Source organism: Gigantopelta aegis, chromosome 2 (assembly GCF_016097555.1).
Source record: "Gigantopelta aegis isolate Gae_Host chromosome 2, Gae_host_genome, whole genome shotgun sequence".
In the NCBI taxonomy this organism is placed as follows: domain Eukaryota; kingdom Metazoa; phylum Mollusca; class Gastropoda; order Neomphalida; family Peltospiridae; genus Gigantopelta; species Gigantopelta aegis.
Genome location: NC_054700.1, coordinates 45,240,120 through 45,267,622, shown reverse-complemented (window position 1 = coordinate 45,267,622; position 27,503 = coordinate 45,240,120). Strand labels below are relative to the sequence as shown.

Below are 27,503 nucleotides of genomic sequence, written 5' to 3'. Positions count from 1 at the left end.
GTTTAGGCCTTTTTGCAGACGACACTGCTTTTTGGAGAGCTGGAGAGTGTATTGAAAAACTTAAATGTGATATTCAAAAAGATATTAATAACTTAGAAAAATGGGCGGATACCTGGGGAGTTACTGTTTCCAGGACCAAGACTGTTGCGATAATTTTTGCTAACAAAGGAAATTAAAAAAAAACTAAACTAAAACTTATATATAAAGATACCTCTATCCCACAGGTTCTATCGGTTAAGTTTTTGGGAGTAACCTTCGACCAGACTCTTACTTTTGGTATTCATATTACTGAAGTTGTTAATGCCTGCAAGCAACATATAAATATGCTCAGGATTCTCACCGCTACCACTTGGGGTGCTGATAGGCGTACTATGTTAGCTATATTTGAGGCGCTTATAGTCTCCCGTCTCCAATATGGATCTCAGGCCTTTAGCAATGCCTCTCCTACACAGTTAGCTAAATTAGAGGCCACCTATAATGTTGCCCTCAGAATAGTGTCAGGGGCCCATCTCGGCACCCCCAATGACAGCATCAGGGTGGAGCTTGGAGTACTTCCGTTGAGTGTGAGGAGAGTTAAACAATGTCTCAAGTACTGGTACAAGATTAGGAGTGTTGTTTCAACCCATCCTGTGTCTCTTATGACACAGGATAATACTAACACTGGAAATATATTAAACAGATCTGTACTAGACTATACTAACCGCATGGCTAACAATTTAGAGCTGGTGGGCCTGCAGCTTAGTAATAATTGTAATGTTTTAAAACCGTTGGATAGATTAAAATATGCAGTAATTAATTTAAAACTAAGACAAGAAACTTTAAAAACTGAATTTCCGCCATTCAAAAATATTATATTTAGAGCAGCATTAAATGATTTATATTTTGACCATATCTGTGTCTATACGGACGGATCCAAGGATCCGGTGTCCGGCAGAACAGGTATGGCTTACTATGTTAATAAAGATATTAATGATGAACCATTTTCATGCCGGGCACGACTTACCGACCGGGTATCAGTATTTACATCTGAACTGGTGGCTATTCTGTCGGCATTAAAGTGGATTCTATCAACCATAAATAAATTAAAGGAACCCAATTTTTTTTTAATACTTTCGGATTCTCTGAGCTCACTTCAAGCTATAAATGCTGGCAAGACCATCAGCTCGTATTTAATACCACAGATTATTAATCTTGCTAATTATATTATAGATAGAGGCCACACCGTGGTGATGGAATGGATCCCTGCCCATGTGGGCATCGCTGGTAACGAGACTGCTGATCTAAATGCTAAAAAAGCACTTTCACATAAAATAGTTAATATTAATATTAAACTAAATTGTAACTAAATTATGGCCGCAGCACATAATAAATTAATGTCTTTTTGGCAGACTGAGTGGGACAGGAAAACAAGACTGTGGCACTATTTAATTAAACCTAAGGTAAATAGTAAAAGTCCCACCTTTTTAGATCCACAGACTACTAAACTAATTACTAGACTCCGACTGGGAGTTTCTATGGGCCTGAACGAGAGCAGAGCACGTATTAGTAATCTAAGTAAATCCAACTGTACCGAGTGCGGTAGAGTGGACAATGCTCGTCATTTTCTATTCTACTGTACTCGGTGCAGTGGGGAGAGAATTACACTTAAAGATACATTTATTAAATACAACTTAAAATTTAATCCAATAGTTATGTTTAATCCGCCTAAATACTGTGATAATGCTATCAATAAGGCTATAATAAAATATATTAAAGAGACAGGTGTAAAGATATAAGATAGTAATTTAATAAATAAACGCATAAAAGAATGATTTGGAGGTCGGCTGGGCTGGCGGCTAGAATGGTTAGTGTGGTGGCAAGATAGAGATGGTGAGACATGGATGTACAGGTAGGTGATAGCCGCTCACACTCTGGAGATGACCGGTAGCAATAATTATAATTCACAACTAGCTGGTGCCCAACCCGGTAAGTAATCCTTGGGATTTTTCCTTTTAACTATATATGTTATGGTGTGTGAATGTATATATTTTTATTATATTTATTATGTAAGAATGAATGGGTGTATGAGGTATCTTGGTCAGACAACAGCGGGACGCGCACCTGGCAGTGTGTGCTCCGCTTGTATGCCGGCCGGATTGAGTGATGGGAGTGAATGTGAGAATAATGTGTGTCGAGGAAGTGGTTAGATATGATAAAATAGAGTGGACCGCTCCCTCCTCTTTTAATAGTATTAGTATTTATTATTTTTTCCTCTTAGTATTTTAATTATTGTTTTAGTGATATATGTACCCTTCCTTTTTATATAACACTTTTAAACTGGTATTAACTTGAGCAGTCCATATTTAATTTATTAAATGAAAATAACCGGACTGCTACCGGGGTCGTCCACCTAACGAATAAGTGGTCATCTGGACGGCCCTAGGGTTTATATAGCAATGACTATGTCATGTGTATGGGTGACGCACCCTTGCGGGTGTAGGCGTACGAATGCTGAAGAAATCCAATGAGACACCTCGGAGCCACTAACCGAAACAACGATCCGGAGATGCGTTTCCACCTCGGCGGTCCGGACGTGATTGGCGGGTTAATCATCACATATCATTCCCAACCCTATCATTCCCTCCTACCCTACCCCTCATACCAACATCTTTAACTAGGACCAGACTGCTGTATGGATAACTTTGGGTTAGGCGGGATGGGGGGGGGGGGGACGCCGTGGTAGGGTGCTATTTTGGGTGCGTTAGGGCGTAGGCGGTTTCGACCGATAGAATGCCTGGTAGGAGGCCTTCCCCCCCCCCCCCCCCGGCACGCCTCCCCCGTGGAAATCCGGCCGGCTTCTGGCCCTACCCTGGGGTTGCGCGCGGGCTGGATTGGACGCGATGCCCCGCCCGCCTATACCAACCTCCTTCCCTAGGGCTAAAAGCTAGGCTAATAAGTTATAATATTTTTCTTTTTTCTGATTAGTTAATAACAAATATTTGACCAGCCCGATCAAAAATGACACCAATTAATAAATAAGTTAAATGATATAGCCTGACTACATATTTTATGGTGTTTCAAAAATATAATAGAAATATAGGTAATATACCATTTAGGTATATATAAGTAAAGATAAATGCAGTTATCCCTTTTAAGTAATTTTATATGTAAGGTCTTACCGTATTTTATATGTCCCCAACATACAAACACACCCCCCTCCCCCCTTCCGCCATGGAACCGTGGGCTGACGATGCCAGAACGCGGATCCATGGTGGACGTGCCTGAACCTTTCTGGATAGGGGCACGAGAAAATAGTTCCCAGTTCCCAGTTGTCAGTCGGCTATTATCGTGGTTATTATTGTATTAGGCACTTGTATCATGTGACTTCTCCTTAGCATACCCTTATTGTAGTACTTCTATTAAGTACGTAAACCCAGATGGGGGAGGAGGTTAAACACATCGCGTACACACGGGGGGGGGGGGGGGACTACCAGAGTACATTCGCTCCCAAACATGTCAGCTTTATCAGTAAACGTAAAATATGTTAATCACTGTGTGTCTCAAATTTCAAATACAAACAATAAGGATTAATTGTAGTTACAGTATACAGCATTAAAAAACTTCTCACGGTCTTGAAAATATATCCTGTAATGTTTTGGGGTTTTTTATGCTAGGAATTGCAATAAAATACACATTACACACATACTTCCATGTATACCACATTCCACCCCACGCAACACCATATTGGTAGTATCGACCAATGTATACCCCATTTACGTCAAACATTCCTTTTCTTTCTTTTCGAATCGGGATCTAGGTCAATGGGTAGAACGCTCGCCTGAGGTGCTTTGGTAGTAGGACAGAACCGCCTCACTCTCTGATTTAAAAATAAATAATAATTAACAAAACAAAAAAATGTATGGTTAAGACGCAGTGTTTAAAAGTTCTAGTTTATAGTTTTTCTATCGTTTATACTTACGCGTTGATATTTCCTTTAATGCAGGTCTAGTATGTTGATGTGATGATTAATTCGTGTCCGTATCCTTATATATTATACTATTTTTAGGACAATCTAACCAAGTTTCCAGATTTTGCTTCCTCCTACAAAAAAAAATACAAAAACCATCTTTTATAGTAAGATAATGATTATAACATAAATAAATGATGCAATGGGTTGGGTACGAAGTCCACACAAATAACGTGTTTTTGTGAAGGTGTTTCAGAATCGTGCGTACTTTGTGTAGACGATTTAATCACCATCCTCCATTCACTGTTACTGTTGGCCTGATGACTACGATGATCATGTTAATGTTGGTGCTGATGATGATGGTGATGATGGTGGTGGTGGTGATGTTGATGGTGGTGGTTGTTTTTATAACGAAATGTGGTGGTGGTGGTGATGATGATGAATAAGATGACGATGCTGATGATGATAGTGGTGGTGGTGATGATGATGATGATGATTATGTTGTTAATGTTGGTGGTGATGATGATGGTTGTAATGATGATGGTGGTGGTGATAGTGGTGGTGGTAGTGATGATGGTGGTGGTGATAATGATGATGGTGGTGATGATGATCATGGTAGTGGTGGTGGTGGTGGTGATAATGATGATGGTGGTGGTGGTGGTGGTGATGATGGTGGTGGTGGTGGTGATGATGATAGTGATGACGATGGTTGTGGTGGTGATGATGTTGGTAATGGTGGTGGTGATGATGATGGTGGTGGTGGTGGTGATAATGATGATGATGGTGGTGGTGGTGCTGGTGGTGATGATGATAGTGATGACGATGGTTGTGGTGGTGATGATGTTGGTAATGGTGGTGGTGGTGATGATGGTGGTGGTGGTGGTGGTGGTGATAATGATGATGGTGGTGGTGGTGGTGGTGGTGATGATGTTAATGTTGGTGGCGGTGGTGGGGTGGTGGTGATAATGTTGATGGTCGCAGTGATGGTGATGGTTGTGATGATGATGATTCTGGTGGTGCTGATGATGATGGTGGTGATGATGTTAATGTTGTGGTGGTGATAACGATGATGGTGGTGATTATGATCATGGTCGTGGTGGTAGTGGTGGTGGTGGAGGTGATAATGATGATGGTGGTGGTGATGATGTTAATATTGGTGGTGGTGATAATGATGATGGTGGTGACGATGATGATGATGATGGTGGTGGTTGGGGTGGGGTGATAATGTTGATGGTGGCAGTGATGATGATTCTAGTGGTGCCAATGGTGGTACTGATGATGATGGTGGTGGTGGTGATGATGATGGTGGTGGTGATGATGGTGGTGGTGGTGGTGGTGATGATGATGGTGCTGATGGTGGTGCTGATGGTGGTGGTGGTGGTGATGATGATGGTGGTGATGATGTTAATGTTGGTGGTGGTGATGATGTTAATGTTGGTGGTGGTGATGATGTTAATGATGATGGTGGTGATGATGAGGATGGTGGTGGTGGTGGTGGTGGTGGTGGTGATAGTGTTGATGGTGACGGCGGTGATGATGATGATTATGTTGATGACAGTGATGCTGCTACTGCTGATAATGATAGTGGTCGTGATGGTGTTGGTGATGGTGGTAATGATGATTGTAATAATGGTGGTAGTTTTATATGCACTTTCTCAACGACAGGATAGCACTTACCATGGCTTTTGCTATATCATCTGAAGATCATTGGATCGACTGGAGAGGACCGCTCCTACAGCCCATCATTTGCTTCCGGACGAGTAATTTACCAAAGAGCTAGTCCTCGCTCGTCACGTAGGCTACTCTGACAAATCAACAGCAAGTTATTATCAAAGGCAGGACAGCTCATACCACGTTGCTTTTTTAAACAATATTTATTTTCAATATACGAATGGGATTGGTCAACAGGCATATTCCTATATTAATACCTGCCACTGACAATCTTAATGTACAAACGCAAAGAAAGAGATGGTAACATATACAAGAATCATATAAACTTAACAGTGTAAAATATAATTCAAAGAAAGAAAAGAAAAGAAAGGAAAAAAAGGAAAAGGAAAAAAGAAAGAAAAGAAAAAAGAAAGTAAAAAAGGAATCGAAACAAAGAAAAAGAAAACTGGGTTTCTATGTGTATATCTAAATCATGTAAAACGAACTTAGATATATATATATATATATATATATATATATATATATATATATATATATATATATATATATATATATATATATATATATATATATAATAATACATATATATATATATATATATATATATATATATATATATATATATATATATATATATATATATATATATATATATATATATAATATATATATATATATATATATATATATATATGAGTTAACGTCTGTCGTGTTGAACGACACCACTAGAGCAGTGATTTATTAATCAACTCCCGGGTTAGATCAGATTAACATCTAATAGATTACACGACGAAAATCGAGTTGTAAGAGCGCTCAGACTAGCAACTGGACAGTCGTAGAAGTCGTGACAGCAGACAGTTAGCCAACTTTGTACTGGCAGTTGGTAGTGTGAGCCTAATATAATAAATAATGGTAATTGTCTTCGTATCCATGTCTAATTTAATTTGTGATGTGCACAGCTCTCAGATGTTACAATTTGGTTCGACTATAGAGAGAGAGAGAGAGAGAGAGAGAGAGAGAGAGAGAGAGAGAGAGAGAGAGAGAGAGAGAGAGAGAGAGAGAGAGAGAGAGAGAGAGAACAGAGTTTACGTGATAGATGCTATTCTTTCTTATTTCATTCATTTATTATATGTTATTCTGAAAATTGTCTTTAATTGTTTAAGCAGAACTGCTAAGTACGAAGAATTAAGGGTTGCAGTCCCCCCCCCCCCCCACCTCCATTTCAATGGGGTTTTTTTATTGAACAGAGGTTGTGGAATTGTGTGCCTCCAGACTGAATAGTGTCTCTTGTCTGGGACGCACAGACACACATACACACACACACACGCACCACCATCACCCCACACACGCACACACACACTATGAGTTTTTAAAAACCGAGTTTTCAGAAACTCCACCCCACCCCTTTACCGCCAAAAACGAACCGCCGCTGAAGATATTTAGTTATCATCTTTACATATTATATTTATCCTTTGAATGCATGTGAACTTGACTATAATTATTTTCATGTCAGCCGGGCGTTTGCCTGTCGATTTGGCCCAGTGCCCAGTGTAGTATGTTACATGGAGGTCATTAGTGCTAAAATACATTCATTTGTCAATTTTTTCATATTCATCCTCTTTTTCCTTCAACTTCCGTCAACAACAATAAAACGTCATCGAAGCATGACAAAGACATATAGTAGTCTGTATAGTATTAAGATTTCACGTGGTCATGCTCGTGAACATTTGGCTGTAACTGTTATACACGGTTACGTTTAGTGGAATGTCCTATTCCTCCATCTCTCTCTCTCTCTCTCTCTCTCTCTCTCTCTCTCTCTCTCTCTCTCTCTCTCTCTCTCTCTCTCTATATATATATATATATATATATATATATATATATATATATATATATATATTGCTCTTTCTCTTTCATAACTATTTTTTATACCTAGCTCCTTCTTAAAATCATAAATGCATAAATCCACTTAATTTACAATTTTTATTTACCATAAAAGTAAATAAATAAATTTATTAAATAAATAAATAAAACAAACAAACAAACAAAGATAAATAATGTAGAAGTACAGCGACACATTGACATTCAGCCGATACTAGAAATTCCTCAGATTGTTCTGACTATACACGATTAGGGCGAACGATCTGATTGGCTGAGAGGGCACGCCTCCAAGAACTACTCAATGGACTTGGCGTATGGCGTAAAAAAAAAAAACCCTGATCTTTACGAGTGAAAACCACGTGGGCTCCCCCTTTTACCAATTACATCAGTGAAAAATGTAAATAAACTCTTTGAAAAAAAAAAAAAAGAAAAGAAAAGGAAAAAAAACTTGTAAGTACGTAGTACAAGAATCGGGCACGACCTGTGATCGAAAGTATTTGTTATTAGAAGTCAAGAGACACACATATTGATCGCGTGCTAGTGGCCAGTAGTACTATGTGTTCAGTGCCGATATCTAAGAATGGGGTGGACGTGCACGACTCCAGTTTACTGTTACTTCAGACAACTGTACCCGCACAGAAATATGATTCGCAAATGAAGCGACAGTCGAATGGTTCCAACTGGTGAGTCTTTTATTTTGTAGTACAAATGGTAGTAGCGGTAGTAGTAGTTGTTGTTGATGATGTTGTGGTTGTAGTAGTTATAGTATTTGTAGTAGTATGAGGAGGAGGAGTTGTATAAGTAGTAGTAGTAGTAGCAGCAGTAGTGTTGTAGTAGTGGGGGTAATAGTAACCGTAGTAGTAGAAGTAGTAGTAGTAGTAGTAGTAGTATGTGTAGTAGTAGTAGTAGTAATTGTAGTTCTAGTAGTCGTAGTAGTAATAGTAGTTGTGATAGTAGCAGTAGTAATTGTAGTAATAGTAGTTGTGATAGTAGCAGTAGTAATTGTAGTAATAGTAGTTGTGATAGTAGCAGTAGTAATTGTAGTAATAGTAGTTGTGATAGTAGCAGTAGTAATTGTAGTAATAGTAGTTGTGATAGTAGCAGTAGTAATTGTAGTAATAGTAGTTGTGATAGTAGCCAGTAGTAATTGTAGTAATAGTAGTTGTGTAGTAGTAGTATTGTAGTAGTAGTAGTTTGTAGTAGCAGTAGTAGTAGTAGTAGTAGTAGTAATGGTGGTGGCAGAGTAGTAGTATTCTAATAGTAGTTATAGTATAGTTCGTAATAGTAATAGTGGTAGTAGTAATTTAGTAGTAGTAGTAGTAGTAGTAGTAGTAGTAGTAGTAATAATAGCAGCAGCAGCAGCAGCAGCAGGAATAGTTGTAGCAGTAGTATTACCAATAGCAGTAGTAATAGTAGTAGTAGTAGTAGTAGTCGTCGTAGCAGCAGCAGTAGTAGTAGTTAAAGTAGTAGTGTATTAGTACTCGTAATAGTAGTAGGAACAGTAGTAATAGTGTCGGTAGTAATCGTATTAGTGCTAGCAGTAATAGTAGCCTAATCGTGGTGGTTGTAGTAGTAGTCGATGTAGTATAAGTTGTAGTTGTAGTAGTAGTGGTAGTAGTAGTGGTGGTGGTGGTGGTGGTGGTGGTGGTGGTGGTGGTGGTGGTAGTGGTAGTGGTAGTGGTAGTAGTAGTACTAGTAGTAGTAGTAACAGTAGCCGGTAGTAGTGGTAATAGTAACAGTAGTAGTAATAATAACAGCCGGTAGTAGTGGTAGATGTAGTATAAGTTTTAGTTGTAGTAGTAGTAGTGGTAGTAGTAGTGGTGGTGGTGGTGGTGGTGGTGGTGGTGGTAGTGGTAGTGGTAGTAGTAGTAGTAGTAGTAGTAGTAGTAGTAGTAGTAGTAGTAGTAACAGTAGCCGGTAGTAGTGGTAATAGTAACAGTAGTAGTAATAATAACAGCCAGTAGTAGTGGTAGATGTAGTAGAAGTCGTAGTAGTGGTGGTAGTAGTAGTGGTGGTGGTGGTGGTGGTGGTGGTGGTGGTGGTAGTAGTAGTAGTAGTAGTAGTAGTAGTAGTGGTAATAGTAACAGTAGTAGTAATAATAACAGCCGGTAGTAGTGGTAGATGTAGTAGAAGTCGTAGTAGTGGTGGTAGTAGTTATAGTAGTAGTAGTACCAGAAGTAATAGTAACAGTAGTAGCAATAGTGATTGTTGTAGAATACGCTCAGATACGGTATTACTAGTATCAGTAGTGGTTGTCATAGTAACAATAGTAAAACTTGAAGTATCACTGCTAGTAGTAGTATAAGAGTAACAGATGGTAATTTCTTCTTTTTTTAAATAATCTGGGTTTTTTCTTCCTTCTTCTCCTTAATTACTACACGTGTTATTTCGCGTCAACAGTGTTACTGTATTTTTGTCTGAATGATCAAACTATGTTTTAAATATACTAGACCAGTTGTGTATTAAAGATGAAAGGTGGCTAAACAAAATATAATTTTTGGTTATCCGCATTTTTTGGCGGAAACGATTCGCCGTGTAGCCATGTGGAATGCTGGTTCATTGAGAACGAACGGGGCCGTTCCCAGCCAGTAGTTTTGTGTGTTGCGTCGTGACGTGCTGGCTATGGCCAATACAATGACTCCGTGACATCCTCGTTTTTCACTCTGCTGAACACAAATAAATGACGACCTTTTAACGCAACTGTCAACTCTGTACACACGGGGATAGGGCATGGTGACCACGCCTGTACGGTTCATGGCGCAAAGTTGCATCACACACACACACACACACACACACACACACACATACACACACACACACACACACACACACGCACACACACCCTTACAGGGTCATACACTAGAGGTCAAGCTGATGGTGACCCATTGTGGAGCGAAGTTAGTTTGAAGCGTGAAAATGAAAAGAGAAAATCCTGTTCAGTGGCGTAGGAAGGTGCCAAAAAGTGTGGGGGGGGGGCACACTTTTATATTTACACACTTTTACACTATTATCAAATATAAGGCAAAATATCTGAAAAGAGGGGGACACATGCCCCCCCTTGCCCCCCCCTTGCCCCCCCTTGCCCCCCCCCCCTCCCGCTTCCTACTCCAATGCTGTTCCTTTCTTTCCTTCGAACCCACACCAATACACATACCCACAGCCACTTTGATTGGCTTGAAGGTAAAGTTTGTTACGACACCACTAGAGCACATTGGTTTATTAATCATCGGCTACTGGAAGTCATACATTTGGTAATTTTGACATAACTTTGTTTTTGTTTTTGTTTTAACGACACCACTGAGCACATTGATTTATTAATCATCGGCTACTGGATGTTCAACATTTGGTAATTTTGACTTAAAGTCTAAGAGAGGAAACCCGCTACATGTTTTCCATTAGTAGCAAGGGATCTTTTATATGCACCATCCCACAAACAGGATAGCACATACCATATATACATTATAGGACGAGAAATAGCCCAATAGGCCTACTGACGGGGATCGATCCTAGACCGACAGCGCATCAGGCGAATGCTTAACCACTGGGCTACGTCATGTAATGGTTGCCCATAGTTTACGTTAGAGAAGCAACTGATCACTCCCCTCAATTTGTTTTCATGGCGAAGTCTGATTAAGCCTAATGGGTTATTTCTAATTCAACCGGTTTTTCACCACAGGTTTGTCAAAAGCGGTGGTATGTGTTGTGTTGTTGGGCTACGTCCCGCCATTTTGCTTGTCTTGAATTCACTTTAAAGAAAACTTTAAACGTCTAGGCAGTTACCTGGAATTGGATTTTGAACAAACTATCTATCTATGTAAAAAAAAAAAAAATAATAATAATAAAAGAGAAAAGAAAAAGGTAAAGAAATAAAAAAGACACATTCAGATAATGTATGCTAATTTATGCTAATATATGCCATGGGATTGATCCCCTAAGAGATAAAACCTGTTTGGAATTTTGTCCGTTCCTACTAGAGATATATAGAAAGTATGACCTGTATTTGAGAAGGTGCATGTGAAAGACCAGTTGCTACTAATCGCTAGGTTTATCCTTTTCACTGATAAGAATAGCGTGATTCCATTCACTGACGTAAGCACATTGCGACTGTAAGGCATATGGACTGTTCCAAAACTGATCACAGACAGACACAGACAGACAGACAATCTCTCTCTCTCTCTCTCTCTCTCTCTCTCTCTCTCTCTCTCTCTCTCTCTCTCTCTCTCTCTCTCTCTCTCTCTCTCTCTCTCTCTCTCTCTCTCTCTCTCTCTCTCTCTCTCTCTCTCTCTCTCTCTCTCTCTCTCTCACCCATACACACACACGCACTCTCTCAGATTAACAATTAATCGGTCGTAGGGGTTGTATACAACGAAAATCGAGCTGTAAGACTGCTCAGACTAGCAACTGAACAGGCATAGAAGTCGTGAGATCGGCGAGTTGGCCAACTCCATCATGACAGTTAATAGTCTGATCCTAACATAACTCACACTCAAAGTTCCACATTATTAGCATTCAATCACACATTAACTCTTTGTAATATATACAAACATTACTATGCTTTTTGTTCTTATATTTATTTCTCTCAGTGTAATACTGACAGTGCCTCCCGCTCCCAACCCATGTTTTCAGTTCTGGAACAGTCGTATGCTAGTCTTAGACTGCCAACTGTCACAACGAAGTTGGCCAACTCGACGGTTGCGTTGTAATTTCCCCCAAATCACGATTTACGACTGGTACGCTCAGATTAACAACTACGTAATTAGTCATATGAAGTGTATACGATTAGAATCGAGTTGTCAGAGCGCTCTGACTAGCATCTGGGCAGTCGTAAAAATGACAGCAGAAAGTTTGCCAATTGAACTCTGATGGTAGTCTGCGCTAAGTATTAGTAAAAAAAAATCACTCTACTACAAAACTTAATTAATTAATGATCGTAAAGTTTTAATACGCAGACTAGCGTGGGTGTTCGTTGTATCACTTTTCATGAAAAGCAAAACCATGATCGTGTTTCTGATTGTTATTGACTTCCCTACCTACAGACATTTGCGTCATCGGTCCTCTCGCTGACAAGTACGTCAGAAATTAATACAAAACTGACACTTTATCTTTTCATTAAAATGATGTTTTTGTCTTACGATATTGCCAATATTCACTAATAAAGTCATTTACACCATCCATGTGTCATGTTACACTTTCATCCCACATCGTTCAATCAATGGACTATTTGCGTCAAGGGAATTAGTTCAATCGCTTGAAATACTCGGTGGATCCATTCAGCTGACTGGGGGTTTTTTTCTCGTTCCAATCAGTGCACCACAACTGGTCAAAGGCCATGGAATGTGTTTTCCTGTTTGTGGGAAAGTGCATATAAAAGATCCCTTAGGAAAAAATGTAGTGGGTTTCATCTGATGACTATGAGTCAGAATTATCAACTGCTGGACATCAAATAGCCGATTATTAATAAATCAATCTGCTCTAGTGGTGTCGTTAAACAAAACAAACTAACTTTGTGTCATTCATTTCATTTCAACCTATTTTCATGCTTATATACAATTAAGGTTCAAGCACTCTGTCCTGGGCACACACCTCAGCTATCTGTTGAGGATAGTGGGTTAGTTGTTAGTGGTTAGTGAGAGAGAAGAGGGTGTAGTAGTCTTACACCTACCCAAAGAGTCGTTAAAACTCGCTCTGGGTGGGAGCCGGTACCGGGCTGCGAACCCTGTACCTACCAGCCTTATATCCGATGGCTTAACCACGACACCACAGAGGCCGGTGCTTCGCGTCAAAAGAGCACTTGTCCATCAAGGTAGATAAATCTATATCACGGATTATATGCAACGTTTATCCGTTTTATACTGGTGAAACAGATTTCGATCATAAACATACTTTGTAAAAAGATACTAAAAAAATTAATTGTTGCATACAAAACAAAGAATGACATGTTTTATTTAACGACGCACTCAGCACATTTTATTTACGGTTATATGGTGTCACACATATGGTTATGGTCCACGCAGATATTGAGAGAGGAAACCCGCTGTCGCCACTTCATGGGCTACTCTTTCTGATTAGCAGCAAGGGATCTTTTATATGCACCATCCCACAGACAGGATAGCACATACAACGGCTTTTGATATACCAGTCGTGGTGCACGGGCTGTGACGAGAAATAGCCCAATGGGCGCATACAAAACAAAACTGGGTTTGTTTCTTGTACATTTGCTTGTGTTACTTCGTTGAAGGGTGTAGATGCTGTTGTTGCTGTTTCACGACTCATATATATTACCATTTGAAAGAAACTTCGGTTCTATTTAATATGTGGCGGCAGCGGTTATACAGCATGAGAACGGCTAGAATGGGAAATAACCCAGCAAAATCCACTGGTAGGGAGCGATCCCGTGACACATCAGTCCTCAGACAAGCGCTCTATTAATCGAAACACAGTTATTTGACGACAAATCGGAATATTTTAAACTACGGTTGTTAAACGTATATGATTAGTTTGGCAATTGGTCGAGACAGAGGAAACCCGCTTCAGCCACACAGGCGACTTCTTCCAAAAATATAACGGGATTTTTTTTATGTGGACTGTCCATGGGCAGGCTAGTACATACCAGATCCTTTGATATAGTAGTGGTGGGTCTCTAGTTGGGACGGGAAAATCTTTAAGTCCATCCGGCGATTGATCCTGCGACGCATCGCACTTGAAGCGAGCGCTCTATTATTGAGCTACACCCCCACCCCCACCCCCACCCCCATCGTGACCCGACCTCTCCTCCATCCCCCAAAACGTATCTCGCCACAGACAAGACCCCCTGCACAATTTCCTGCACATAACGCCACATGATAATGCTACTTTACAACCCGTAGAACCAAGTTCTGTCTATGGGGTGATGCAATCCGTTTGGTACATTGTACATAGCGTGTTCAGGCGAAACAAAAACAAAAACGCGCGCAAAAGTCAATAAGACTGGCTTAGTCATTCGGTGCGTTCGCTGAAATTTTAGACAATTCCAGGTGGTCTATTCTGCATACTAGTATTTTCTTTTCGTTTCTTTTTCTGTTGTAGTTTCCGCGCCGATGTCGAGAGCATCAAGTACAGGGTGAAGCGACGAGACATCTTTGACGCTTTTCTGGTCTCGATTATACTGATTCTCTGCGGCGCCCTGTTCGCCGTATGGTACGCACGAAAACCCGTCGTTGAAGATACAACAACATCTTCTAAGTGCATAAACAATGCGAAGCGATTCCCAAAGGACGCGTACATTAAAAGTAAAATTCACCCGTTTACCGAGCTGACAGCTGACGAAATCCAGAGTGTTGTCAGCTTCCTGTTGAGCCAGAAACGTCTGGCACTAGTCTCGCTAAATGAGGCTAAGATAAATTCGAATTTCATTCATACCATCGAGCTGCAGTTGGCGCCAAAACTTTCTGTTTTAAAACACCTCGATGGTTTGGCGCCAGCACCGCCGCGACGAGCGAAAGTGTTTATATTTAGAGGGAATGTCACCCCGCCCGTGGTTGAAGAATACCTAGTGGGAGATCTGCCAAACCTGACCTTCGCCCGGGTGGCTAACACCACATCCCGTAAAACGCAGATCCCTTACAACATAAGACCCTTTTCGCGATTTGAGTTCTATGGCATTTATCAGCACGTCCTGGTTGCCGTGGCAACACTAGCAGAGAAACTATTGGTGGAAAGTTATGGCGCCACGGTGTACAAATGCGGGGACAAATGCCTACGGTTTTCGATGACCCCGGTTTCCAGCGCTTTTCTTCGGAAGGGCGAAAGGAAATCGTGGTTCTGGTTTACCTACGACTTGGAATTCTTCACCTTGAATCCGTTGGATTTCCAAGTCCTTGTCGACATGACTGATACAGATCCCAAAAACTGGCAGCTACAGAAGGTCTGGTACGCCTCTAGACTGTACGAGAGTTTACCCGAGCTGATGAGGATGTACGAACACGGGAACATCAACAAGACGAGAGTCACCATGCCGAGCGTCGCACAGAAACACCTCCGCAGCTCCCTCTACCTCCGAGGAACTCCTTTCCCGAAAGAAAACCTCCAGAAGCCTCGTCAGTTTGAACCCAGCGGGCCCAGATACACCATTGATGGTAACGAAATCACTTACATGAAGTGGAAGCTGAACTACAGGATGTCTCCTACGGTTGGGCTGCAGCTGTTCAACATCAGATACAACGCTGAGAGAATCGTGTACGAACTGAGTCTGCAGGAGATCATCGTCCTGTATGCCGGACACAGCCCCGCGGCCAGCATGCTGTATTTCGCCGACAGCGCGGGGCTGTTCGGGACCCGGACCCGCGGGATGGTCCCCGGGGTGGACTGTCCTCACCACGCCACGTTCCAGGACGTGGAGCTCTTTACCTCCAACGAAAGCGGCATGCAGCGCTTTCAGAACGCTCTCTGCATCTTCGAGGACAACACGCAGACGCCACTGCGACGTCATCGCGCATACAGCCGAACCGGCGCCTTCTACGGTGGACTCGTGGACGTCGTCCTTGTGGTTCGCTTCATCATATCGATCATCAACTACGACTACGTCTTCGACTTCAAGTTCCACAACAACGGGGCCGTCTGCGCCGGCGTCTCCTCCACGGGTTACCTGGCGTCCAACTTCTACACCCCGGAGGAAGACCGCTATGCAGCCAGGGTCGGGGACACGGTGGCGGCCGGCATGCATCACCACCTGTTCAACTTCAAGGCCGACGTGGACGTGAAGGGCGTGGTCAACCAGTACCAGACGTGGAGCGTGGAGGTGGAGAACAAGACGAACGAATGGTCGCACGACCCCCACAACCACCATATGCAGACGTACATCAAGAAAACCGTCCACAAGACGGAGCTGGAGGCCGTGTACAGACATCACTTCGAGGAGCCCATGTACCTGCTCTTCAGCAGCAACTCGTCCAGGGACAGGTACGGCAACCAGAACAGCTACCGCATCATCATCAAAGGAATGTCCAAGCAGAAGCTGGCCCCGTGGAACGGGTTCGAGAGCTCCATGACCTGGGCACGCTACCAGATGGCCGTCACGAAGCAGAGGGATGAGGAAGAGATGAGCAGCTCAATATTCGCCATGTGGGACGCGGGGGACCCCGTCGTCAACTTCCAGAAATATCTCGACAACGACGACTCCGTTTTAAATGAGGTAAGCAGCTGATGGTTGTAAATTGCGTATGTCTTGTGTTTTGTGTTTTGTAATTCACAAATAAGGTTACAGCAGGTACATCTGGTCATACAATATAATACAGTACAATGCAATACAATGCAATGTAATATACAATACAAATACAATACAATACAATACGATACAATACTATCTTTATTGCAACCACTGTATCAGTACACTGGTTAAGGGGACAGATTAATGGGTTACTTGATGAGAGAAAGGGATCTGTTACATGTATTTTCCCATATGCATATCACTTTTGATACTAGTCGGAGAATCTTTCATAAATATGTGGTGACACTATTTTTGTATTATGAAGTATATTATTCATGACTTGGGGATGATGTCGACACCAAAGCGACTTATTAGAAAGGGTTCGAGTGGGATCTTTGAGATAGGAGCCAGGTATCGGCTTCTTGAGATGGAGGTGGAATGTTTAATTACTTGTATATGAAGTGTTCTTGTGCGTGGGGGTGTTAAATGTTTAAGAACTACTTGTATATAGACTAGGCTTAGGCAAGTATGGAATTTGAATCCAATATACCTGGATATGAAACTCTGATTTCATCATCGTTCGGACATGTGTTCAGGAATCTATATAGTAAATTAATTTGGCACAAACTTCTGAAAGACTTTCAGACATGTGTGGGCTGTTGTATTTTTTGCAAGTGTATCTGAAACGTGCACCAGCTTCGTAGAGAGCTCTTTTTATTTTGTTGGCTACACGTGGAGTGGAACATATGGTAAATTATCGGAGGAGTGGCGGAAACGTTATGGATTGTTTGAAAACAAACGATCGTACATGTTAGCCCCGGGCACGGATTCCCCACTGCCTGACACACTGACCCACATTCCTGGCCGGAACCATCACATGACCTCTGTCTTGGCACCGCGCCCAATCGACGGTGGCGTATACAATTTCTCGCCTGATAGGGTCACCGAGGTAACTGCAAGTTTTAAAGGAACAACCAGGTATTTATAATTGAAAATTCTGAGAGAGAATTTTTTTTTTCTTCCAAATATTAAAAAGTTTAAAGTTTGTTTTGTTTAACGACACCAATAGAGCACATTGATTTATTAATCATCGGATATTGGATGTCAAACATTTAGTAATTTTGGCATATAGTTTTAGAGAGGAAACCCCTTACATTTTTCCATTACTAGCAAAGGATTTTTTTATGCACCATCCTACAGGCAGGATAGCACATACCACCGCATTTTATATACAAGTCGTGGTGCACTGGCTAGAACGAGAAATACCCAATGGACCCACCGACGGGGATCGAGAGAGAGAGAGAGAGAGAGAGAGAGAGAGAGAGAGAGAGAGAGAGAGAGAGAGAGAGAGAGAGAGAGAGAGAGAGCACAATAGCTGGACCTTTATTGGTTTTGACACACTATTGTGCTGGGGTGTCGTTAAACATTCATTCATTCATTGTGAAGAGATGTGGTTTTAATCGCGATACGTCACCAGTATGTATGTCATTCGTAGACAAAGAAAAAGAACAGAGAGCATAAATGTTGGACCATGATTGGGTTCTGCCGTTTAGATTTAGATCGTTTAAATCACCTTGCATTGCCGACGGTTATAGTTGTGCTTTACGAATTAATGGAAGTCACTACAATGTGTGTAGCTGTATACGGAATAGTTATTCACCGGGTCAAAGTTCGAAGTGCAGCCAACTTTTAATATCGCAGTTAACGTTATCATCCTTGCCATTGGTGATAAATGTGACAGGGTTTGTTGTCTTAGAATGTTGTTTTATCTGTCCAGTACATTTCTGTAATTTGATGTGAAATCAATGTCTTGTTGCGCTTGAAGCATGTACGTGATCCTACTAAAAAATATCCAGCCAGTGCACCACGACTGGTACATCAAAGGCCGTGGTATGTACTATTCTGTCTATGGGATGGTGCATAAAAAAGATCCCTTGCTGCTAATCGAAAAGAGTAGCCCATGTAGAGAGCATCAAATTAGGTATATCAAATTCTACTTTCATCTAAAGATATTTGATGACACGGGTGAATGTCTTGTAGGTGTAGTTGTTGTTGTTGTTGTTGTTATAGTTGGGGTTGTTTTGTTGTTGCTGTGGCGACAGCGGATTTCCCCACTCAATATTTCTGTGTGGTCCTTAATCATATGTCCGACGCCATATAACCGTAAATAGTGCGTCGTTAAATAAACTATTTTCCATCCTTCCTTCCTTCTACTAAAAATTAGGATGACAATTTGTGTACAGAACCTGGATAGTCCAAACCGCGTCCCGCTATGTCTGTAACTAGTTGCTTAACTCCCAACGTTTTCTCATTTACTTTAAAGGTGAGGGGTGGAAGTATTCAGTATTTATAACCACGGTGTGTATACATTGATTGAAATGGTGCTTATGGCAGTTTCATCCACATAAGTTACTATTGTCGCCTATATGATTTGATTTGGTGGGTATCCATCCTCGCTCCAGCCAGTGCACCACGACTGGTACATCAAAGGCCGTGGCATGTACTGTCCTGTCTATGGGATGGTGCATATAAAAGATCCCTTGCTGCTAATCGAAAAGAGTAGCCCATGAAGTGGCGACAGCGGGTTTCCACCCTCAATATCTGTGTGGTCCTTAACCATATGTCCGACGCCATATAACCGTAGGTGGAATGTGTTGGGTGCGTCGTTAAATAAAACATTTCCTTCCTTCGTATCCATCCTGTAGAACAAATCGCACTAACAGAACTTAGAATACTTTTAACTAATAGCCCACATAACGCCTTTACAAACTTCAGTGGGATAATTACTAGCCCCCGCAGATATACCGTAAGAGCAATTTGGCCTGATGGTCGGAGCCAATTTGACCTCACGGACGGAAGCCTTAACGGACCGCCTCCCACACACGGCTAATACTGAAACGTTGACCGTGGCGTGACCATATATGGCTGTCAGTAATTCTTCTTCTCATATCACGGTACTTACTACTTACTTTGTAATCAGTGTCGCGCTGTCCAGTGGTGGACGGTTATTGATCTCCACCTCATACAAATTGGTTGACTAGGTGATATTAGGTGTATCAAATTATACTTTCATCTAAAGATGTTTGATGACACGGGTGAAGGTCTTGTAGGTGTAGTTGTTGTTGTTGTTGTTGCTGCTGTTGTTGTTATATTTGGGGGGTTTTGTTGTTGTTGTGGGTTGTTTGAAGGTGGGGGGGGGGGTCGAAGGAGGGGATTTGGCGAGTAATGGTTTTTGTTTTAGGGGGATTTTGTTTGAGGAATTTAGTTTTTTGCTTTGGAATTTTTTTTTTTGAGGGGAGGGAGTGGATTGTGGGGTTTTTGTGAGTTTTTCGCAGTAACTGGTATTAACTAACATCATAATTATGGAGATAAGAAAATGAAAATGCAATTAAATGTAATAGAATTTTAAAATAGTGAGTCTACGGACCATACCATAGAAAGGAATATTAAATTTGTCCAATGAAACCTGAGCACATGTTGAAATTATGGATATTTGTGTCTGACGTAATATGGTTATTGATCAGGGCCCCGTTCCACGAAGCGATCTTAGCACTACTATCGCCGTAAATACCTACCATCGCGACCTGATGCGCGGTCGGTCGGGGATCGATCTCCGTCCGTGAGCTTATTGGGAGTATTTCCAGCCAGTGCATCACGATTGATATACCAAAGGCCGTGGCATGTGCTATCCTCTCTGTGGGATGGTGCATATAAAAGATCCCTTGCAACTAATGGAAAAATGTAGTGGGTTTCCTCTCAAAGACTATATGTCAAAATTGCTAAACGTTTGGCATCCAATAGCCAATGATTAATAAATCAATGTGCTCTAGTGGTGTCGATAAACAAAACAAACATTAAGTTTACGATATTACTATATTGGGCATTGGTTGTGAATCCTTTTGTAGTACTTTTATTTAGTTCACATATTAAGCGGAGCTACAAATGATTCTCCTTCATCGTTCAGTTTTTGGAGAGTGTTGGAGAGCCAGAATGATGGTTTTGTGAACTCCCCTTAATCAGCTAGGGTTGTTCACAATGAAGAATCTACCCTCTCGTCCCTCTGCAGTTTGTTTTTGTTTAACGACATCACTAGAGCACATTGATTTATTAATCATAGGCTATTGGATGTCAAACTTTCGGTAATTCTGACACGACTCACTGGTGTAGGAAGGTGCCAAAAAGTGGGGGGCACATACACACACATATATATATAAATACATGTATAAATATATTTAAAAAATCATTGCTGATTCCAGAAAGTGGGGTGCACATGCCCACTCACCCCCCCCCCCCCCCCCCCCCCCGCTTCCTACGCCAGAGAAAACCCGCCACATGTTTCCTAATGCAGCAAGGGATCTTTTATATGCACTTTCACACTAACAGGAAAGCACATACCATAGCATTTGAATGGATCCACCGAGGTGGTTCGATCCTGCGACGCAAGCACGTCAAGCGAACACTCAACTCATCCTTCTGACGCACTCTCTAACCATTTCAAAGCTAAAACGTGACTTCGTCTTTGAACATGAGACCAAAAAAAAGAAGTCAAAACAACCACCGAGAAACGTGTGCATGGATCTTTGTCAAGTGAAAGCATGTAACTTTCAAAGAAAATGGGATAGTCGAAGAAAATCACGGGTAATTACCTCTTGATTTTACAAATATTTCTTCTGTTTTTCTTGGCGCCATCCCAAATCCTCTCTGGCCAAAGCCAGACGTATCTGACCTAGACCGTGAGTTGTGCGGGGGAGGGATGGGTATTGGATTAGTGGCACCAAGTCTTTATCTCAGAAACGTTCATTATCTCCAACTAGCGATGCATCGAAATCACGCGCTTCGTGTATATAATTAATTATTATTTGACGTGTGGAACTGTACAAAGATTAATGAAAGGGCATTTATTTAATGAACCAGTGTAAATGTTTGGCTAATGCAGCTGACCTTTGTTACCCAGTACCGTACCTCTTACGGGACACCGGCCTCGGTGGCGTAGTGACAGGCCATCGGTCTACAGGCTGGTAGGTACTGGGTTCGGATCCCAGTCGAGGCATGGAATTTTAATCCAGATACCGACTCCAAACCCTGAGTGGTGTGTAAACCACTTGCACCGACCAGTGATCCATAACTGGTTCAACAAAGGCCATGGTTTGTGCTATCCTGCCTGTGGGAAGCGCAAATAAAAGATCCCTTGCTGCTAATCGGGAGAGTAGCACATGCAGTGGCGACAGCGGGTTTATTCTTAAAATCTGTTTGGTCCTTAACCATATGTCTGACGCCATATAACCGTAAATAAAATATGTTGAGTTCGTCGTTAAATAAAACATTTCTTTCTTTCTTACGGAACAAGATTTGTGTTACTCAATCGCAAACCGTCCGATCGAATTGCGAAATGTTGAACGATTCCAACTAGAACTCTATGAATAAAGTTCATGGTATGTGCTATCATGTCTGGGGAAAGTGCATAAATACTTATACTCACTTTCATAAAAAGGCACATAAAGAAACGCACGCACGCGCACGCGCTTGCATATATACACAAACATATCTGTCTTGCTCTCTCTCTCTCTCTCTATATATATGTGTGTGTGTGTGTGTGTGTGTGTGTGTGTGTGTGTGTGTGTGTGTGTGTGTGTGTGTGTGTGTGTGTGTGTGTGTGTGTGTGTGTGTCAGTCACTATATTTCAAACAAAACAAAATATCAACAATAAATATTTTTTAACAGAAAAACGAATTCAAACCAAAAAGGTCATCAAAAATATAGGCCATATGTGTTAAGAAAAAGTGTGACAATGCCATCATCATTATAAAAGTGTTAAGAAAAAGTGTGACAATGCCATCATCATTATAAAAGTGTGGATACGACCCCAGGAGTACCACCAAGCTAAATACCACACGCACAATGTCTAGACGTCGAGTAGTTTTACTCTTTAACCCGACAATTATACCTTTGGAAGATGGGGCAGAACGAAACTGGAGACAGTAAATGCGAATGCTTTCAGGTATACATACATACATGTACGTGTGTTTTCGCACGTGTTTGTGTGTGAGGGGTGATAGAATGAACGATTGCAATTACCTCTAAAGGAAAGCCCTTCAAAGCAGTATCTGATTAATGATTGCCATGAATTGTCAGAAGGTATATATATATATATATATATATATATATATATATTTCCCTGCTGAGTTCAATGTGTCAAAATGTTATCTGTTAGGAACTTTCATACTTACTTATCAATCAAATGCCATCACTTTTTACAATTTTTAAACTCATTTCCCGTGATCTTTTTGTTTTAGGATTTTCAAGGGGTTTTTTTCAGCAGTGATCAACATTTAATTTAATAATACAATTTTGTGATACGAATTGCCTATCTCTTCTTGTGAATAATATCAGTAATCAACAATCATTTTATTTTCTGTACATAACTTTCAATGAATCACTCCTAATTCTATGACTGTTCTAGAAAATTAAAGTAGCAAATTCCATTAAGAAAAATCCCCAGGCTCTTTTCACTTATTAATCAAGTTAATACCCGCCAACCCAACTTTGTTTCATGCACGTGACATGCAGATTCTGTGTCCTAACCAACCATATGTTAGAACGACAACATCATAAATTTTGAGCATATCGCCATCTTCGCACTGCCATCTTGAATTCTGAATCTTCGCCAGAATTAAACACTACAGTACTATTCAGAACATTCATTAAAAACTGAACAGCATCACAGTCACGATATTACAAAAGCGAGTGGTCCCAACTGTTTCCGTGTTCGGATTTAAATTACACGGGTGGCTGCACGGGTAAATGACCCCAGGCTCCCGGCCTTGTGTCCGGAACGGATTACAGAACAACGTGCAATCCTCGCGTAGGGCAATTATTATCCACCGTATACGTTCTTCTAAGAGAACGAAGATGTTCGTTGTCGAAGCTGTGATTACAGCCGTGATCCAACCTTGACATGTCAGGTTTCTTTTCATCCCTCTCTTCAGTTCTTGATCTGTTCACTTTGAAAGCGTCCACAACAAGACATTTCGCTGGTAGTGTAATCGGGCAAAATCATTTGGTAACACTCTCCTCCATCTTGGTGGACCGCACGCGGTGCTGACAAGAATAAATTAACAATTCTAATAACACTAGTTTTTATTGACGTTTTATTTATCTTGGATGATGAAATTTCGTAATGGTGGTCAATGGTAGGGTTTGGAGGGGATCGGTCCTGGCGGTTTGGCTTTCCAATTTGTAGGCATCGTTTCGTATCAGTGTGCGATTATGTTAGAATAATAAAGCAAAGTCCAACATGTAATGATATGTAGTTACATCAGGACAACGTTCAGCTGTTCAAGTGTCTGACGTCAGTTTGTGACTATTGTAACAAGTTTCTCGCTGATAGAGCTGGCGGGGAGGGGCTAGCTTAGTTGCTAGAGTGGTTGCCTGTTCAAAGAAAGTTTGTTTTGTTTAACGACACCACTGGGCATATTGATTAATTAATCATCGGCTATTGGATGTCAAACATTTGGTAATTGTGACTTGTAGTCATCAGAGGAAACCCGCTATATGTTTTCTTAATGCAGCCAGGAATCTTTCATGTGCACTTTCCCACAAACATGAAAGCACATACCACGACCTTTGACCAGTTGTGATGCACTGGTTGGAACGAGATGAAACCCAATCAGTTGAATGGATCCACAGAGGTGGTTCGATCCTGTGACGCGAAAACGAGTACTCAACCGACAGAGCTAAATCCAGCCCCCTTACCTGTTCAAAGTGATTGAAAGAAAGAAATGTTTTATTTAACGACGCACTCAATACATTTTATTTACGGTTATATTGCGTCAGACATATGGTTACGGACTACACAGATATTGAGAATAGGAAACCCGCTGTCGCCACTTCCAGGCTACTCTTTTCGATTAGCAGCAAGGGATCTTTTATATACACCATCTCACAGACAGGGTAATACATACCACGGCTTTTGATATACCAGTCATTGTACACTGGCTGGTACGAGAAATAGCCCAATGGGCCCACCGACGGGGATCGATCCTAGACCGACCGCACATCGAGCTAGCGCTCTACCACTGGGCTACCTCGCGCCCCCTCAAAGTGATTGAGTCGTAGCATCGTACCCCTTTAGCTGCCCCGTACTTTATGAGCTTCATGTTCATCCCCCACCCCCACCCCCACCCCTACCTCGTTTTCGCCACCACCTTATAATATGCTTGCCTGTCGTTCCAAAACACAACTAATACTTTGTGGATGCCCAACACCCACACCCACACCCACCCCGCCCCTGGTTAAATGTCTTTTTGCAACCTAGCTAGTGCGCCACGAATGGTATCCCAAAGTATCTGGTATGTGCTATCCTGTGTGGGGGAAATGCATATAAAATATCACTTCCAGCTAATGACAGAATGTTACAGGCTGTCTCTGAAATTATATATTTATAGCATAATATTTGGCATCTGATATTTGATAGCTGATGATTAGTTTCTAGTAAGCAATGTGTTCTAGTGGTATAGTTAAACAAAATAAACTTTGACTAACAGAGCCCTTTTAACGATTAAACTTACATATTAAATACATTTGTTTTTCTTTTGAATATCGGTGTCTGCATATTCAATGTGTCTGTGGTCGTTCTAACGTTTGTAGTAGCCCAACGAGGATTTCAGCTTTTAACTATTTAATACGGATGAAAACTATAATATATATGAAATACAATATAAACAGTTTGAGACTCTGTGACTGGAAGGAGCGAGACGTAGCACAGTGGTAAAGCGCTCGCTTGATGCGCATGTCGGTTTGGGATCGATCCCCGTCAGTGAGCCCATTGTGCTATTTACATTGTGACTGGTACATCAAAGGTCGTGGTATGTGCTATCCTGTCTATGGGATGGTGCATATAAAAGATCCCTTGTTGCTTATCGAAAAGAGTAGCCCATGAAGTGGCGACAGCGGGTTTCTTCTCTCACTATCTGTGTGGTCCTTAACCATATGTCCGATGCCATATAACCGTAAATAAAATGTGTTGAGTGCGTCGTTAAACAAACCATTTCCTTCCTTCCTTTGGAAATTTAGATGTGTTACAATCTGTATTCCATGACGCCAGATATTAATTACATCGATACCAGCCTGGGCGGTTCAGTGGTTATGCCATTGGCCTTAAGGCTGGTAGATACTGGGTTCGCTTCCTAAATGCTTTCTTCCCAGTACAGACTCAGTGTGGAGGTGTGAGACCAACTGATGTCAGATATAGATAGATAGACACAGACAAGTAGATAGACAGACAGACAGAGAGAAAGATAGATAAACATAAAGAAACATAGACATACAGATATACAGAGATAGACAGATAAAAAAGACAGACAGACAGACAGACAGATATATAGGCATATTGTGTCACCAACAAAAGAAATTCAACCCCGAGTGACTCTACTCAGATCGGTCGGTAAGCCCATTTGGGGCTTTTTCTCATTCCAGCCAGTGCACATCGACTGGTATATGAAAGGTTGCGGTATGTGCTATCATGTCTTTGAGATGGTGCACATAAAAGGTCCCTTGCTACCAACTGAAAAATATAGCGGGTTTCCTCTCTCTAAGACTATATGTCAAAATTACTAATTGTTTGACATCCAGTAGCCAATGATTAATAAATAAATGTGCTTTAGTGGTTTCCTTAAACAAAACAAACTTTTTAACTTTTAATCCTTTTGTAGTACTTGCGTTTAATTCACATACTAAGCGGAGCAAAAATATTTCTCAGATTGTATTTGAAATGGCTTCTCACTATAATTTGCATATTATTATTGTGTTTTTCAGGATCTGGTTGCTTGGATTACGCTTGGCACGTACCACATCCCGCAGACTGAGAACGTGCCCAACACTGGGACCGTCGGCGGCCACCTCTCCTTCTACCTCATGCCCTTCAACTACTTCGACGAGGACCCGTCCATGGCGTCACGTGACGCCGTGCGCATGATGCCGCGAGATAAGGCGAGACCCCACGAGAATATAATGATCGAGAGAGACGGGATGGACAATCTGCCAGAGTGTATACCAAGAACGGACTCGGAATTTTCAACACAAATGAACAATACTTTTGCGTTTTCATGATTGCGGGGGGTTGTTTTGGGTTTCACTATCTTTTAATTATAAAGGGTAAATGAAGCGAGATAAAACCAACACTGTCTCATTCAGTGCTAAACAGGGTCGTAGCTACATTTATCCTTGGGGTGGGGGTGGAAACCGAGATTCTAACACTGATGACTCACAACGTGTGCAGGATTCATCAGAAGCCTACGTGCATGTTGCCATGAATATGAAAATCCTTGTGGTAAGTGTAATCTGCTCTATTTTGATGGTGTACGTTTGCAATTTGAAAAATAACAGGGAACGACTGTTCTCTTCCCCATGCACCCCAACCCACCCCCACCCCCATCCTCTCATTTCTCCCTCCTCGCTAGCGTAAGCAACGCCAGTATTATATATTTGACCTCATGCCATACTTTATTTGATCTTTACCAAAAATTATTTATATTTATTTTTGTTAAATGCTTGATATGTACAGTAAACATTTGTTCATGTTTGTTCATGTTTGTTCATATAGACAATATAGCACATACTTGTACATAGCCATAGCCATCGCGTACCTCATGTATCATCGTATACCATCGTATACCATCGGGTAAGTTCGTGTACCATCGAGTACCATCGTGTACATACGCCATTATATAGAGACATGGTTCTTTTTGGAGCCGTTTAATTTATATTAGAAAGTTACAATACATGTAACTACGATTACATGTTAACTGTTGTGTTGTTGTTAGTCGA

The 27,503-nt window shown here is 41.3% G+C and overlaps 1 protein-coding gene across 1 annotated transcript; it reads left to right on the top strand.

Moving 5' to 3' along the window:
* The first annotated feature begins 371 nt into the window (after positions 1–371).
* Positions 372–27,503, top strand: LOC121388690 (putative amine oxidase [copper-containing]). The gene is made up of 4 exons (XM_041520147.1): positions 372–563; positions 12,079–12,194; positions 14,561–16,664; positions 26,493–27,503. Exons 1-4 carry the CDS (start codon positions 372–374, stop codon positions 26,784–26,786), a joined length of 2,706 nt encoding a protein of 901 aa, XP_041376081.1. The 3' UTR covers positions 26,787–27,503.

What these genes read in the sequence shown, in the direction of transcription:
- LOC121388690 (XM_041520147.1), top strand. Translation starts at nt 372, where the DNA reads ATGTTAGCTATATTTGAGGCGCTTATAGTCTCCCGTCTCCAATATGGA. An exon ending in GCCAACTCGACGGTTGCGTT is followed by an intron (nt 12,195 to 14,560) that starts GTAATTTCCCCC and finishes TTTCTGTTGTAG; the next exon opens with TTTCCGCGCCGATGTCGAGA. An exon ending in ACGACTCCGTTTTAAATGAG is followed by an intron (nt 16,665 to 26,492) that starts GTAAGCAGCTGA and finishes TGTGTTTTTCAG; the next exon opens with GATCTGGTTGCTTGGATTAC.